We start from the raw sequence: 15533 nt of genomic DNA on the forward strand, positions 1-15533 counted from the left end.
AGCCTAGGTGACGAGCCACACGGCCCCCGAGCTGTTGCAGGGTCTGACAGAGCAGACTGACCGCTGGCTTTCGCCGCTGAGCCTCCAACCGGGCATGTTCATGTGTGACAACGGCCATAACCTGGTGGCAGCTCGGCAGCCTCACACACGTGCCATGCCTGGCCTACATCTTCAATCTGGTGGTTCAGTGGTTTCTGAAAAACTACCCGCACTTATCTGACCTCCTCGGCAAGGTGCGCCGCATCTGCGCATATTTCCGCAAGTCCACCACGGACGCTGCCACCCTGTGTACCCTGCAACATCGGTTTATTCTGCCAGAGCACCAGCTGCTGTGCAACGTGCCCACACGGTGGAATTCTACGCTCCACATGTTGGCCAGGCTCTATGAGCAGCGTAGAGCAATAGTGGAATACCAACTCCAACATGGGCGGCGTAGTGGTAGTCAGCCTCCTCAATTCTTTACCGAGGAGTGGGCCTGGATGGCAGACATCTGCCAGGTCCTCGGAAACTTTGAGGAGTCTACCCAGATGGTGAGTGGCAATGCTGCAATCCTTAGCGTCACCATTCCTCTGCTCTGCCTGCTGAGAAGTTCGCTGCAAAGCATAAAGGCTGACGCTTTGCGGTCTGAACAGGAGACAGGGGAAGAGAGTATGTCGCTTGATAGTCAGAGCACCCTCATGTCTTTATCTCAGCGTGTTTTGGAGACGGAGGAGCAGGAGGAGGAGGGGAAAGAGACAGCTGGGCCCATTGCACAGGGTACCCATGCTGCTTGCCTCCCATTTGTTCAGCGTGTATGACCTGTGGACGAGGAGGAGGAGGAGGAGGATCCTGAAAGTGATCTTCCTAGTGAGGACAGCGATGTGTTGCGTACTGGTACGCTGGCACACATGGCTGACTTCATGTTAGGCTGCCTTTCTCGTGAACCTCGTGTTAGATGCATTCTGGCCACTACGGATTACTGGGTGTACACCCTTCTTGACCCACAGTATAAGGAGAACCTTTCCACTCTCATTCCCGAAGAGGAAAGGGGTTCAAGAGTGATGCAATACCACAGGGCCCTGGTGGACAAACTGATGGTAAACTTCGCATCTGACAGTGCTAGTGGCAGAAGGTGCAGTTCCGAGGGCCAATTAGCAGGGGAGGCACGGAGATCAGGCAGCATGTTCAGCACAGGCAGGGGAACACTCTCCAAGGCCTTTGCCAGCTTTATGGCTCCCCAGCAAGACTGCGTCACCACTCCCCAGTCAAGGCTGAGTTGGAGGGAGCACTGTAAAAAGATGGTGAGGGAGTACGTAGCCGATCGTACCACCGTCCTCCGTGATGCCTCAGCTCCATACAACTATTGGGTGTCAAAGCTGGACACGTGGCATGAACTTGAGCTGTATGCCCTGGAGGTGCTGGCTTGCCCTGCCGCTAGCGTCTTGTCGGAGAGGGTGTTTAGTGCAGCTGGGGGAATCATCACGGACAAGCATACCCACTCGTCAACGGCCAGTGCCGACATGCTTACACTCATAAAGATGAACAAAGCCTGGATTTTCCCAGACTTCTCTTCTCCACCGGCGGAGAGCAGCGGAACCTAAAGATTCTTTTCGCTGCAACCGCAGATAAAAACACTCCTCTCTATCACTGGGAAAATGGGGCATTTCCTTTTGTCAATTTGTCTCTGACATTAGTCCTCCTCCTGCTACTCCTCCTCCAGAAACAACATGTCATCGCGTTGAACGGCCAATTTTTCTGCGGCCCAAAAGGCTCATCTACATCTACCAATGTTTTTAACATTTTTCAAAGTTTCAAAAGTACTGATACTTTAACATGAACCAATTTTGTCAACAGGGTTGCCTACAGGCTCTGTTACAAATTAAGCAACAGTGAGCTGTATCTTTCAAAAAATATTTATGGGTTTCACCTGCCCTCTTGGTTGATATAGTTTTCAGAGGTACACTTGTACTCTTGGTACACTTATTTTTCGGGCCTATGCCTACACTCTTATTCAACTAATTTTTCAGGCCTTCGCCTACGCTCATGGTACCCCAATGTTTCAGAGGTTGGCCTATACTATTACTACAGAAATTTTACTGGGGTCTGCCTGCCTGCCTATACTTCTGCTACAAGAAAGTTACAGGGGTCTGCCTATACTGCTGCCACTTGAATGTTAAAGGGGTCTGCCTATACTTCTGCAATGTAAATGTTACTAGGGTCTGCCTATACTGCTGACACTTAAATGTTAGAGGGGTCTGCGTATACCTCTGCTACAAAAATGTTATTGAGGTCTGGCTATACTGCTGCCACATAAATTTTACAGGGGTTTGCCTATAGTGCTGCCATGTAAATGTTACAGGGGTCTGCCTATACTTCTGCTACAGATATGTTACTGGGATCTGTCCATACTGTTACTACAGAAATGTTAAAGGGGTCTGCGTATACCTCTGCTACAAAAATGTTACTGAGGTCTGGCTATACTGCTGCCACATAAATTTTACAGGGGTTTGCCTATACTGCTGCCACAAGGATGTTACAGGCGTCTGCCTACACTGCTGCCACTTAAATGTTACAGGGGTCTGCCTATACTTCTGCTACATAAATGTTACAGGGGTCTGCCAATACTGCTGCTACATAAATGTACAGGGGTCTGCCTATGCTTCTGCTACATAAATGTTACAGGGGTCTGCTTATACTGCGGCGAAAGAAATGTTACTGGGGTCTGCCTTTACTTCTACAGAAATGTTACTGGAGTCTTCCTATACTTCTACTACAGACATGTTACAGGGGTCTGCCCATGCTTGTGCTACATACATGTTACAGGGGTCTGCTTATACTGCTGCTACTGAAATGTTACAGGGGTCTGCCTATACTGCTGCTACATAAATGTTACTGGGGTCTGCCTATACGGTTACTACAGAAATGTTACTTGGCTCTGTCTATACTGTTACTACAGAAATGTTACTTGGCTCTGTCTATACTGTTACTACAGAAATGTTACTAATACTGGGCTCTGCCTGTACTGCTGCTACTGAACTGTTACAGGGGTCTGCCTATACTGCTGCTACATAAATGTTACTGGGGTCTGCCTATACTGTTACTACAGAAATGTTACTCGGGTCTGCCTATACTGTTACTACAGAAATGTTACTGGGGTCTGCCTATACTGTTACTACAGAAATGTTACTAATACTGGGCTCTGCCTGTACTGTTGCTACTGAAATGTTACAGGGGTCTGCCTATACTGCTGCTACATAGATGTTACTGGGGTCTGCCTATACTGTTACTACAGAAATGTTACCCGGGTCTGTCTATACTATTACTACATAAATGTTGCTGGGGTCTGTCTATACTGTTACTACTGAAATGTTACTGGGGTCTGTCTATACTGTTACTACAGAAATGTTACTGGGGTCTCCCTAGACTTCTGCAACATAACTGTTACTGGCGTCAGCTTATACCTTTGCTACAGGAGTAATACAGGTGTCTGTGTATACTATGGGTGCACTAAATCTTCCCATCACGGTGTTCTACTTATCTGGCCCCCCAAAAAACCCAGACTGACTGGGGCATGGAGTGTGGGCCGAAACCAACATGTATTTTCTCTCACGTTACCTCAGCTATCCAGGGCACTACAATGGGATTTCTTTATGTACCGTGTGGGTTCCTGCTAGCCACCTATGCTGTGGGTGCACACAAACTTTCCATAGCGGAGTTGTACCGGCCTGGCACTTTTTAAAAAAACCCAGACTGACTAGGGCATGGAGTGTGGGCCGAAGCCAAAATGTATTTTCTCTCACGTTACCTCAGCTATCTGGGGCACTGCAATGGGATTTCTTTATGTACCGTCTGTGGGATCCTGGGAGCCACCCTTGCTGTGGGTGCACACAGACTTCCCATAGCGGTGTTTTACCTGTCTGTCCCCAAAACCCTGACAGACTTGGGTAGGGTGCTAAATGCAGATGGTTTACCCCTTGCGTTATCGATGAGGTATTCGACACACAAACAGAATGAGTAGTGTGTGGACACATGGATTCCCCATTGCTATGTCACTCGCAGCACCTTGGGCCACACAAGGTGTTTGCTGGGACAGAGGCTGACCCAGGGCCCGCTCACATACTTCCCACATCGAGTATTGCTGCATTGTTGAGATGTGTAGAAGTGCTGGGCTGGCAGCTGAGTCCCCTTTATGCCCACGTTTGCAGCTCCTGACGGAGGTGGCACAGGATTGGAATAAAGATCGAACATCAATTTCTCATCGATTCTCTACAGCATTGTGAGTGATCGCCCCCCTCCTTTTAAAGAGGGTCGCTGCCTGGCCCTGCCAAGACTCTGCAGTGTGTGCCTCCGGTTCCTCCTTATGGCAGACGCACTTATAAATAGACATGAGGGTGGTGTGGCTATGAAGCCAGTGTGTGGCATGAAGGCAGCTAAATGCTGCGCAAGGACACTTATGTGCGCTGCAGATGCAGGGTCATGCGGGGGGGGGGGGTTGGGCAGCATGTAACCCAGGAGAAGAGGCAGCGGTGTGTCCCGCAGGCAGTGTTTGTACTTGGCTGGAGGTAGTGTGGTGCTTAGCTAAGGTGTGCCTTGCTAATGAGGGTTTGTCCGAAGTAAAAATTGTTTGGGGGGGGGGGCACTCTTGCCGCAATTGTGGCTTGATAGTGAGACCTGGGAACCTGAGATGCAGCCCTGCATGTTGCCCCTCGCCTGCCCTATCCGTTTCTGTGTCGTTTCCATCACTTTCGTAGGTTTTCCAGATTTTCACAAATGAAAACCTTAGCGGAGCATGGGTCATATACAAAAATGCTCGAGTCGCCCATTGACTTCAATGGGGTTTGTTACTCGAAACGAACTCTCGAGCATCGCGGAAAGTTGGACTCAAGCAACGAGCACCCGAGCATTTTGGTGCTCGCTCATCTCTAGTCATAAACGTCACAACTGCCATTATGTAAACTTATGAGAAACCATTTTCTAAGAAACCTCAGAAAAACAATCCTAGCAGCATAAAAAATTTGAAATTATTAGTGTAGGAGCAGAGTTCCTTAAGCCTAAACTGATCAGCCATGTGGCGAGCCAGGCAGAGTGGGCACCACCTTGCCCCTCTCTGCATCGTCTACTTCTTCTGGGGGCCCCTATATGGTTGCTGAGGGGGCTCGTTCATGGGTAATGTAGAAAGGGTTTGCCAATCCTCTATGTCGAGCACAGGGGGACCAAACTGTTACCATGCAGCTGCTGGTCCTCCCGGGTCGGCGGTGTGCGGGGTCCCGTGGTCGGGCGTGTCCCCCCAGCTTGTTGTACGGCTGCCGGAGGCACGGGTGCCCGGCCGGCGTGGTGCTGATGGTGCGCGGCACAGTGCGCGCACGCACACCTTTGAGTGCAGCCGCCATGCACGAGCTCCTTTTTATTATGTTCTGTTGGGAGTTGGCTATCTCCCTCTCTCCACCCGTGGGTGGAAGCTTTTGTTTAAAGTTCGGGCAGACACTTGCAATCACTGCCAGTTATTGGTTTCCCTCAGTGTGCTAGCTAGTCTGCCTCTGTTGGTCTCCTGACTCTGTCAGCTTGTCTGCTATACTTTGCTATTGTCCGCCAGGCTTTTCCATCTGCCTCAGTTCTGCTTAGTATTGTTCGTGTTGGTTATTTACATCTGCCTTTTCTGTCGGTATTTTACCCTTTCCATCCAGGTACGCCAGCGTCCCTTTTTTGGTCTCTAATGAGAATAGGGACCGCCGCCCAGTTGCCTGCCTGGGGTTAGCCAAACTTCTATTTTCCATATGATGTCATATAAGACTTCTGGGGGACTTTCACACTTTTCCAACTCTTCTCTAAACTTGCTTCAGTTTGTCGATGGTTTGACAGAAATCCTTTTTTTTACCTCATTAAAAATGAAGCGTCAACTTTTGCTGTTTCTTATATTTTTGCATTCTCCCTCAGGCCTCGTTTAGACTAGAGTGTATTTGAACGCATATGTGCGCACAAAACTGAGTGTCTATTAGAGCCATTGCTTCCCTATTGTATGACCACATGTTCGTCTTTTACCGGCGTGCAAATTCACGCACCTGTAAAAGATAGGACATCCACGCGCCGGAAAGGTCCGTGCTGCATGTAAATATTCCTCGCGGGGAGTAACGAATCTCCTGCCAAAGCTTTGTCAAAGGAATGCGATGTTCTCTTATTGCTTTCAATGGGGCCAACGCTGCTTCTGGCAGCCCAATTGAAAAAAATGGGATGCAGTCAACCACTGCAGTTATTTTCGGGGGAGGACTTTAAGGCCTTAATGACGAGGCCCTTTTTCTTTTTCCATTTTCATTTTTTCCTCCCCCCTTTAAAAAAAAATCGTAACTCCTTTATTTAACCACCGATGTCGCTGTATGAGGGCTTGTTTTTTTGCGGGACGAGTTGTATTTTTCAATGGTGCTATTTAAAGTACCATATAATGTACTGAAAAACTTTTAAAAAATTCTAAGTGGAGTAAAATGAAAAAAAACCCGACATTTCGCCATCTTTTAGTGCGTCTTGTTTCTACGACGCGCAAACAGCAACAAAAACAACATGATAACATTATTCTATGGGTCAGTACGATTACTACAATACCAAACTTGTACAGGTGTTTTCTTACTATACTCCTTTTTTTTTTTCAAAGACATTTAATTTTTTTCAATTTTTTTCTGCCATCATTTTGTGCGCGCAATAACTTTTTTATTTTTCCGTCGACGTAGTTTAGCAAGGGCTCATTTTTTGCAGGATGTTCTGTAGTTTCCGATAGTACCAAAGTGGAATACATATGACTTTTTGATCGCTTTTTATTGCGTTTTTTCTGGGAGATAGGGTAACTAAAAAAAAGTGCATTTCTGGTGTTTTGTTTTTTTTCGGACGACGTTCACAGTGCGGGAAAAATAATGCGCTACTTTGATAGTTCGGACTTTTAAAGACGCGGCGATATCAAATACATATTTTTAATTTATTATTTAGATTTTTTAATAATAGATATGGCAAAAGGGGGGTGATTTAAACTTTTACAACTTTTTTTTTTTTCACTTAAAAAAAACTATTGATTTTTTTTTTTACATTACTTTGAAGTCCCCCTGGGGGACTTTAACATGCAATGCTTTGATCACTTCTGCAGTATGACGTAATGCTATAGCATTACGTCATACTGCTTTTTGACAGGCAGTCTATTAAGCCACCCCACGGGGATGGCTTGATAGGCAATCTGTTAAGGAAGCCCTGGGGCCTTTCATTAGCTGCCATGACACCTGCACGGCTCCACCGATCTCACCACGAGGGGGGTCGTGTGGGAACCCCGAACACCGTTTGGGGGATTTAAATGCCGCTGTCAGAATTGACAGCGGCATTTAAATCGTTAATAGCCGCAATCATACAGCTGACACCCACACTGTATGAAGAGAGGTTGCCACGCAACCTCTCTTCATACATATCCCGACGCTTCATGACATACCGGTACGTCATTGGTCGTGAAGGGGTTAAATATAAGCCCTTCCCTGAAAATCATCCCTAAGTGTTGGAAAAAAATAAATAACTAGCAGCGCTATCCGGGCTCAGGTGCATCTTTTCTCTGGCATCGTCGGCAGTGTTCTGAAGCATTTTCTCTGGGCGGGGATTTAAAAATATTTCAAGCCCTGTGTGTGATTGGCTTAGCGTTGTGACCAATCACAGGCAGCACTCAGCTGTCATTCAATGAGTGCTCAGTCAATCAGACAGCCCTTTCAAGAGACGGGGGTTTTTACATTTTTAATCCCCGCTGCTAAAAGAGCTGCAGAACACTGCCGGGAACCAAGTGGCGAGCCCCGATTGCAGCGGAGAGGTGAGTATGTGTGTGTGTGTGTGTGTGTGTATATGTGTGTATATATATATATATATATATATATATATATATATGTGTATGTGTGTATGTATGTGTATGTATGTGTATATGTATATATATATGTATATGTGTGTGTGTATATGTATGTATGTATGTATATATATATATATATATATATATATATATATAAAAATGTGTATGTATATATGTGTGTGTGTGTGTGTATATATATATATATATATATATATATATATATATAATGTGTGTGTGTATGTATGTATGTATATATATATATATGTGTGTGTGTGTGTATGTATGTATATGTATATATATATATATATATATATAATTTTTTCTATTATTATTTCTGACACCAGCTAGGGATGATTTTCAGGGAAGAGCTTATATTTCAAGCCCTTCCCCAAAAATCCCTGCGGGGTGTTGCCTGCATCTCATTGCTTTTGTCAATGGGGCGGAAGCAGCGTGACCCCCTTGAAATCAATGGAAGAGCTTCGCGATCCTCTGCCACAGCTCTGGCAGGGGATTTTTTTTGTCCATGCTGTAGTCACCTCATCACTGAACACTGTGAGGAGTACTGTCACAGTATTCAGTGAAGAGGGGACCTTCGTGGAGCAGCTGCTCCAGTGAACGGACAAAGTTTCACGTGCAAACTTTGTCCGTTCACGTGTGTTCTAAGGAGCGCATATTTTTGCGCAAAAAAAAATGTGCTCGTGTGAACGAGGCCTCAAAGTCACGTGTACACCAAAATGGTTTCATTGAAAAGCAGAACTCTTTCTGCAAAAAGATAAGCCTTCACACAGCTACGTTGACAGGAAAATAAAATTATGACTCTTTAAGGAATGATATTAAAAATAAATGAATAGTCCTTAGAAAAACACATTCATCACCATTGAGCCCTGAAGTTCACGCATGGCAACAGTTTGACTCTGTGTGTGCATCTCCCATTCTTCTCTGGGAGGGGACACAGCACTGGCATGGGGCACCCAGTGAGTATGAAAAAGCTCCCGGGACTCCCCATTCCCTCGCCTATGAGTTTTGTTACTTATTCACTGGGTGTATCCCCTTAAAAAAAAAACGTTTATTAATTATCTTATTAAAAACGATTTGTGCCTCACAACACACAAGAACAAACAACGAAAGACGAACACGTGGAACGATAAGTTCCACACTAAACCAGAACCAAGACAATGGACATAGTACCTCGGCCGGTTTATAATGATGTCCGATATTGGCCAAAGGCCTCAATTAAGGCTTAAAGTGCCCTTTTGACCAGAGATTGGCAGACTGATAGCCGCTATTCAGGTACGGAGTAATGGGGACGATGCCCTATTCCCGAATTCCCATGCGGTAAACGAAGACTGTAGGCCTGCCCCAAAGTCGGTTAATTGTAATGGTCCCTTGTAGGAGACTAAAGGATACGAGTTATTTTAGTAACCGACTAAAAAACGGAGGTCCAAATGGCACAACCAATTGTCTGGTCCAAAACAAATAGGGTAAGAGCCCTTATTTCCATACGGAATCAAAATTTGTGTTAGATTCCCAATATAAATTGATTCTTTTAACCGGGTAACCCCCTCCTGATGTCAGGATCAAAAGGGCCCAGCTTGATGAAAGTATGATGAAACGTTAGATGTAGATAGGTGAGAATCAACTTCAGAGTACCAGATTCACACCAGGTATTGGTTTAGACCAGTGTGAATATTTATACGAAATTCCTGCCAAGTATAGGTTCAACACGTTTCTGTCTTTTTAGGACTCATCAGGAACCTAATTGTAGCCAAAAATATCTCATCTGCTAGGTGTGCAGAGATATCACTGTGCTCATAATACCCTTAATGCAAAGATTACTGTAGGTGTCCTAATACAGGGGACCCTCAAGTTAAACAATGAGGTGTATGAAAAAAACAATATCTGCCCCACAACCAGGGTGAACCCTGAACTGCATAAATACTCTATTCATCCGAATATAGGGTACAACAGGACTGCATAGTAAAGCCTGCATATACCAATACCCTGAGTAGAATCTCTATGCCTGCAGTATCAATGTCTGCTGATTTTTAGCATTAGAAATGATCCGATAGATCACAAAGTGCGGTATTGGTATCCCCTATCTACAAATGGTCCTAGTATAGACCAGTAGAAAACCAACATGTACTGAACTACAATGAATTCAGTGTGTCAAAAGATGTCCCAACTAAAAAAAGACCAAGAGATAGAGTTTTGTATTAACACAACTTCTAGGTACTTGATTTTGTTTTTAACAGAGTGTATTTTAGAATGCTCCAAGAAATCCCATCACAATAAACCCATGCCCAATGCATTACACATTGCATATCCCAGCTACACAGCTGTGCATAAATTACTGCAGTAGTAAGATGGCCAGGGCTGTCTCTTGCAGCAGGTTCATAGACAATCACAGAGTTTGTACAAAATATCAAATTTATTTATATAAAATAATTTACACATCAAATGTACACATGCACACACCCACACAACACTTTAATCACTTGTAGGCCAATAAATCTTGAATTTCATTCTAGCACAACATTATTTTACAGTTTATGTACACTTTGAAGACACAATGAGGGGAGTGTTTAATTGTAAACCTTCATTTTACAAAAGAAAGGCAGTCTGAAAATCATGTATAAAGAGTACAAAGAACCTACAAATGGACTGTACTTACAAAATATTAACAGGGATTTTTGCAGTAATAGTACATTTGAGAATGCCAATCTGAAATTAAGTGTAGTGTTGTCCTCTCGTTAGGCTGACTGGACCGGCACTAAGAGATTTACTTGGCTGTGAATGATCCAGGTTGCATGGTTGTAAGTCGTTTGTAACAATAGGAAGGGAAGGGGAATCTCTGACATAAATGTATACCAGAATATTTAACATTCTGAATTTCCTGTTCATTTTAAGTTTCTTAATGATTTTTGTAATCACAATGATACAATTAGAATACAACAGGATGCACACAAAACCTACAAAGAATATATTCTGTACATCTATTGAACGTTACAAATCATTGTGCATCAAGTAAGGCAAAAACATCAAGGCTGCAAATAACTAAGCTTGAATATTGGGCCAGATTTTACCTTCAGGGTTATTACATGTGTACAGCCATTTTCGAAGTGTCTTTATAATTAGTTGGAAGAGTTACTTTGTTAGTTTTCTTAAGACCTGGTGCCCTTTGATTCTGAAGGCCTTAATGTACCTTACATGTAAAATGCAGGTGAAGTTAAAATGTTTCAGAGGTAACTTATTTTACAGCCCCCAGCTTTTTTAATAACTTTTTTCCTTTGGATAGCAGTCCTTTTTTCTTCTTTGATGTGCGATCTCTACTTCTCATGGGGCTCCCTGACCCCATAGAGGTTGGCGGAGACAAAGAATGAAGATGGACGGTTGGTGAAGGTGCTCTCCTTGGTGTACCTGTATTCTCAGATGGAGCCTATGAAATAAATATCCAAATATCATTCAGTGATGCTAACTTAATATTACTGAAGCCTTAAGTTCCCTACCATTGATCTAGCAATGGTTATTGTTGATTCCTAAGATTTTACACAGGTTAAAGAACTACATATGTGTTGCGCAGGCATGTGTACCTTAAGGTGATGAAGTGCTCAGATGCAGATCCTGTGTAGAACCTGCACTTGCATTCCTTTGACAAAAAGACAGCTTAGAATTTAATGATCCAATTAGTAAATTGTAAGGGTTGTCACACAGCTAAATGTACTTGAGCCTTAATTAGAATCAGAATAAGATTTGGGCCCTTTATTCACAACCAATTCCAATTTATACATCTATTGTTAGACTAATAGTTATTAACTGGAATAGTGCAATCACACCACTAGATGGCACTAATATCAAAGTTGAATTTGGGGGGAAAAATGGTTCTTGGCTCCAGGCTGCATGTGTATTTAGTTATGCCGGCTCCGGTCTGATTCTGATTCAAAATCAAGGTCATCTAAAACTCAGGAAAAAGTCAAACATCCCATGTTTACACACCTGAAGATACCATGGTTTTGGTGTGTGTAAAGAACTCTAGCTGAGTTGTATGTTTCAGTCTTACACAATATGTAATGCTTCAGTTTACGTACTGCCTCAGAGTTTTATTAGTCTTCATTAGAAGGCAATAATCATGATAGACCTTCCAAGTTTTTATTGAAACATATTTGACACTTAAGTACATTGGCTTTGAAACATACAATTCACGTCTCATATTAAAAGACTTTGTGTCTTATATATATGCATATACACATCAGAGGTTTGTAACATTCACAAATTCAAAAAACAAGTTTTTATGTACCTTGACAGAACCTAAAAGGCTAGACTTTTAGCAGGAGGAAATTTCATTCTCTTTTTTTGCCCTGTACGATACAACATTTTGAGTTGGGTAGGAGGTCGAAAGGAATGTTGCTAACCAGGGGAGGCAAGAACAGCACATGCAGTTTGAAACATAGTTCTGTCAAGCACGGGTTAAATGGCTACCTATTCTCATTGTATACAACACTCAGCATATTATTATTTCATCAACAGCCACATAGCTGCAGAACAGCTGGATTTCTGTTCAAGATATAAAAACTTTGTGCTCATGCTACAAAATGCTCTCATACATTAACACGTGGTATACCACTGTTATGGAATTTGAAAGAAACTTTTTGGCGTTGTCAGTATAAAAACCACTGGTATCTTCAGTTGTCCACTTACGTGAAGGCTATACTGCCTCATTAAGGTGTGAAATGTACACTCTTCTTCTGTTCCAAAGTAGATGAGCCAGGACAAAACAGAAAATAAAGCAGTGATGACATAAATAAAAGTAATGTAAAAAAATTGGTTTAAAATGTGGATTTCAGATATATAAACAAAATGACATTAAAATAAATAAAACAAAAAGTGCAAAAATACTGTCACCATAGCAAGGCATAAACACAATAATACATCGAACTTTTAAATGTAAAGGATAGCAGACAAATGTTAAACTGAAAGAGAAATAAACTGGTATGCAGTGACATGACCCATTGATCTTCCCAAGAGTTTGCACAAATGTATAATTAATTGTGGAATACACACATGCATTACTTCTGCTCAAAAGCATACTTCCTACATGCGGCCGTATTATGGTTCAAAGTGGTAGATGGCGGTGATACATCTCCCATTGAACTTTACGGCCCATACTGTGCCTCTGGCTTTATTATAAAAATACAAACGTGTGCCTGTTGCATCATATGACCTATTATAGGGGTATTTTCACTACAAGCACTGCTTTTAGAGGACAATAGGGTGCTGCATAGAGGCATCATAAGATGACATGGCTTGGTATTAATGACCCATAGTCACTGTGGGTAGGCCTTCACATTACATGTTAATAAGCCCATCCTGTCGACCCATTTTTATGGTTATAAGCGGTGTAAGGATTTTACTTTCTGCATCTTTTCCGATTGTAGGCTACTGGATGGAGACACACTAACCATAGAAAATCTTAGAAAGTTTCTTTGCTATGTTTGACTTATTGTGGACAAGAATAGTACAATTTACCGTATATACTCAAGTATTAGCCGACCCGAGTATAAGCCGAGTCAACAAGTTTTAACACAAAACAATTGGTAAAACTTATTGACTCGAGTATAAGCCTAGCTATACTCCAGTATATAGTAGGTTAAAGAAAAAAGCAATACTCACCTATCAGCCAGCGTTTGTGTCCCCGGCGCAATGCTGTCACCGGCGGTACAGACAGCTGCTGCAGTCTTCTCCCCGGCTTGTTTTTGAAATTCCCGCCGTCAGCGCTGTGATTGCATTGAGCGCCGGCCAATCACAGCGGGCGCTCGATAAACCAATCACAGCCATTCAGAATGACATCACTGAATGGCTGTGATTTGGTTTATCGAGTGCCAGCTGTGATTGGGTGGCGTTCGATCCAATCACAGCGCTGATGGTGGGGATTTCAAAAGCAAGCTGGGAGAAGACTGCAGCAGCTGGCCGCACCGCCGGGGACACAGACCCCCGGCTGATAGGTGAATATTGAGGGGTTTTTTTTACATACATTTTTTGTGCTGAAAAACTCAGCTTATACTCGAGTATATAGGATATTTGTATTTTAAACTATTATTTTTAGTCATTAAGTGTTTGTAATCATGTAGTAAATTGGGTTTACCAATGTGCAGAATTAGGCTGTATTTAAATATGTAACATGTGGTTTATGAAAGAATAGGGCTATAGTGAGTAAAGGTTTTTTAATCTAGTCATTGTGAGGTCAGGATAAACATCTTAAGGGTGGTTATCTCACAACGTTCATTTCACTGGGGCTGACAGCGATAGCCAAGCACTTGTCCTCTGCTATTTCTGCCCCATTGAAATGCATGGAGCAGGAGAGTGCATTCCCACCCACCAGTTCCATTCAATCTGACATCACTGCGGGTTGGTGCAGCGATCACACAGTGACGAGAAGAGGGGGACACGGAGGTGAGACCCTCACCGATCAGAATTTTATCATCTATTCTGTGATGCATGCAATTTATTGTTGATATTGCACCCACTGTGTCCTTCCACAGGATCTTAGTCGGAATAGGCAAAGGCAGTGAATGGTAGATGGCAGAGGAGCATGAAGGGGGTGAGTGAGATTATTATTTTTGAGACACAGTGTGGGTTTATTATTTATTCTGATGAAAATATGTGGCTTATAATTTAGTTTAGAGACAGGGGCTTATTATTGTGACAGCACAGTTTATTAATTTTTGGGGACAGTACAGCCAATCAGTTCTGACAGAGGCATTTAATTCCCTCAATCAAAGTTCATGGATCCTGAACACACCCACCATGTGATCGCAAGGTGCCTTTCAGTTGCCATGGCAGTCGTGGGCATTCTGAAGGCCCTCAGGCCTTCTGTGCCTGATGCGTTTACATTATACTGCATGAGTGATCAAAAGATCGTAAGTTCAAGTCCCCTGCAAGGATTGCAGGGGACTTGATTTTTTTTTAAAAAATGTAAAAAGGAGTTACACAAAAACCCTTTTATTAATTATTAAAAAAATAATACAAAAAGAAAAAGGTTAAAAATTTCCCATATTTATAATAAAAAATCAAAACAACAAAAAGCTAAAACATTTGGTATTGCTGTGTCCGTAAAGGTCCAATCCATCAAAGTAACGCATTATTTGTCTTGTGCAGTGAATTTTGTAAAAGAAAATGCACAATACCAGATTTATACTTTATTGGTCACTCTGCCTTCTTAGAAAAAATGTAATACAAAGCAATCAAAAAATTGTATGTATTACAAAGTGGTAGCAATAGAAGCTACAGGGTATCCTGCAAAAAATGAGCCCACATACAATTATGGCGATGGAAAAAGTTATGGTGGCAGAAAATAATTTTATTTTTTTCCAAAGATATTTTGTTTTTAAAAGTACAGCAAAAAAAAGGGACCACAGCGCAGCTGCAGCACAGGATCCCGGCGGTGGAGGAGGGGTAAGTATTGCTTAGTTTGTTATTTTACTTACAGTTAGTGCAATTGAAGGGATGCTGTGCAGTAACGAGACAACCCCTTTAAATATTCAGGAGATACAGTGTGACTTATTAATTATTCAGAGAGCAGAGTGTAGCCTATTAATTACTCAAGGACACAGTATGGCTCATTAATTGTGTTATTCTGGGGGTCACTGTGACCCACTAATTATTCTGGGGCACAGTGCAGTTTATTTATTATGAGAACAGT

At 42.8% G+C, this 15533-nt stretch overlaps 1 protein-coding gene across 3 annotated transcripts in view; it reads right to left on the reverse strand.

Annotated features, from left to right (window-relative positions):
• Window positions 1–10246: 10246 nt before the first annotated feature.
• The window catches only part of RIMBP2 (RIMS binding protein 2), a 345228-nt gene continuing 339941 nt past the window's right edge, over window positions 10247–15533 (reverse strand). For all 3 annotated transcript variants that reach the window (XM_066603410.1, XM_066603408.1, XM_066603409.1), the window contains one exon: window positions 10247–11273. In XM_066603410.1, the coding sequence (XP_066459507.1) occupies window positions 11085–11273 (189 nt within the window). In that variant the 3' untranslated portion in view covers window positions 10247–11084. The remainder of the gene's footprint in view (window positions 11274–15533) is intronic.

The sequence above is a fragment of the Eleutherodactylus coqui genome, chromosome 5 (genome assembly GCF_035609145.1).
Source record: "Eleutherodactylus coqui strain aEleCoq1 chromosome 5, aEleCoq1.hap1, whole genome shotgun sequence".
Lineage (NCBI taxonomy): Eukaryota > Metazoa > Chordata > Amphibia > Anura > Eleutherodactylidae > Eleutherodactylus > Eleutherodactylus coqui.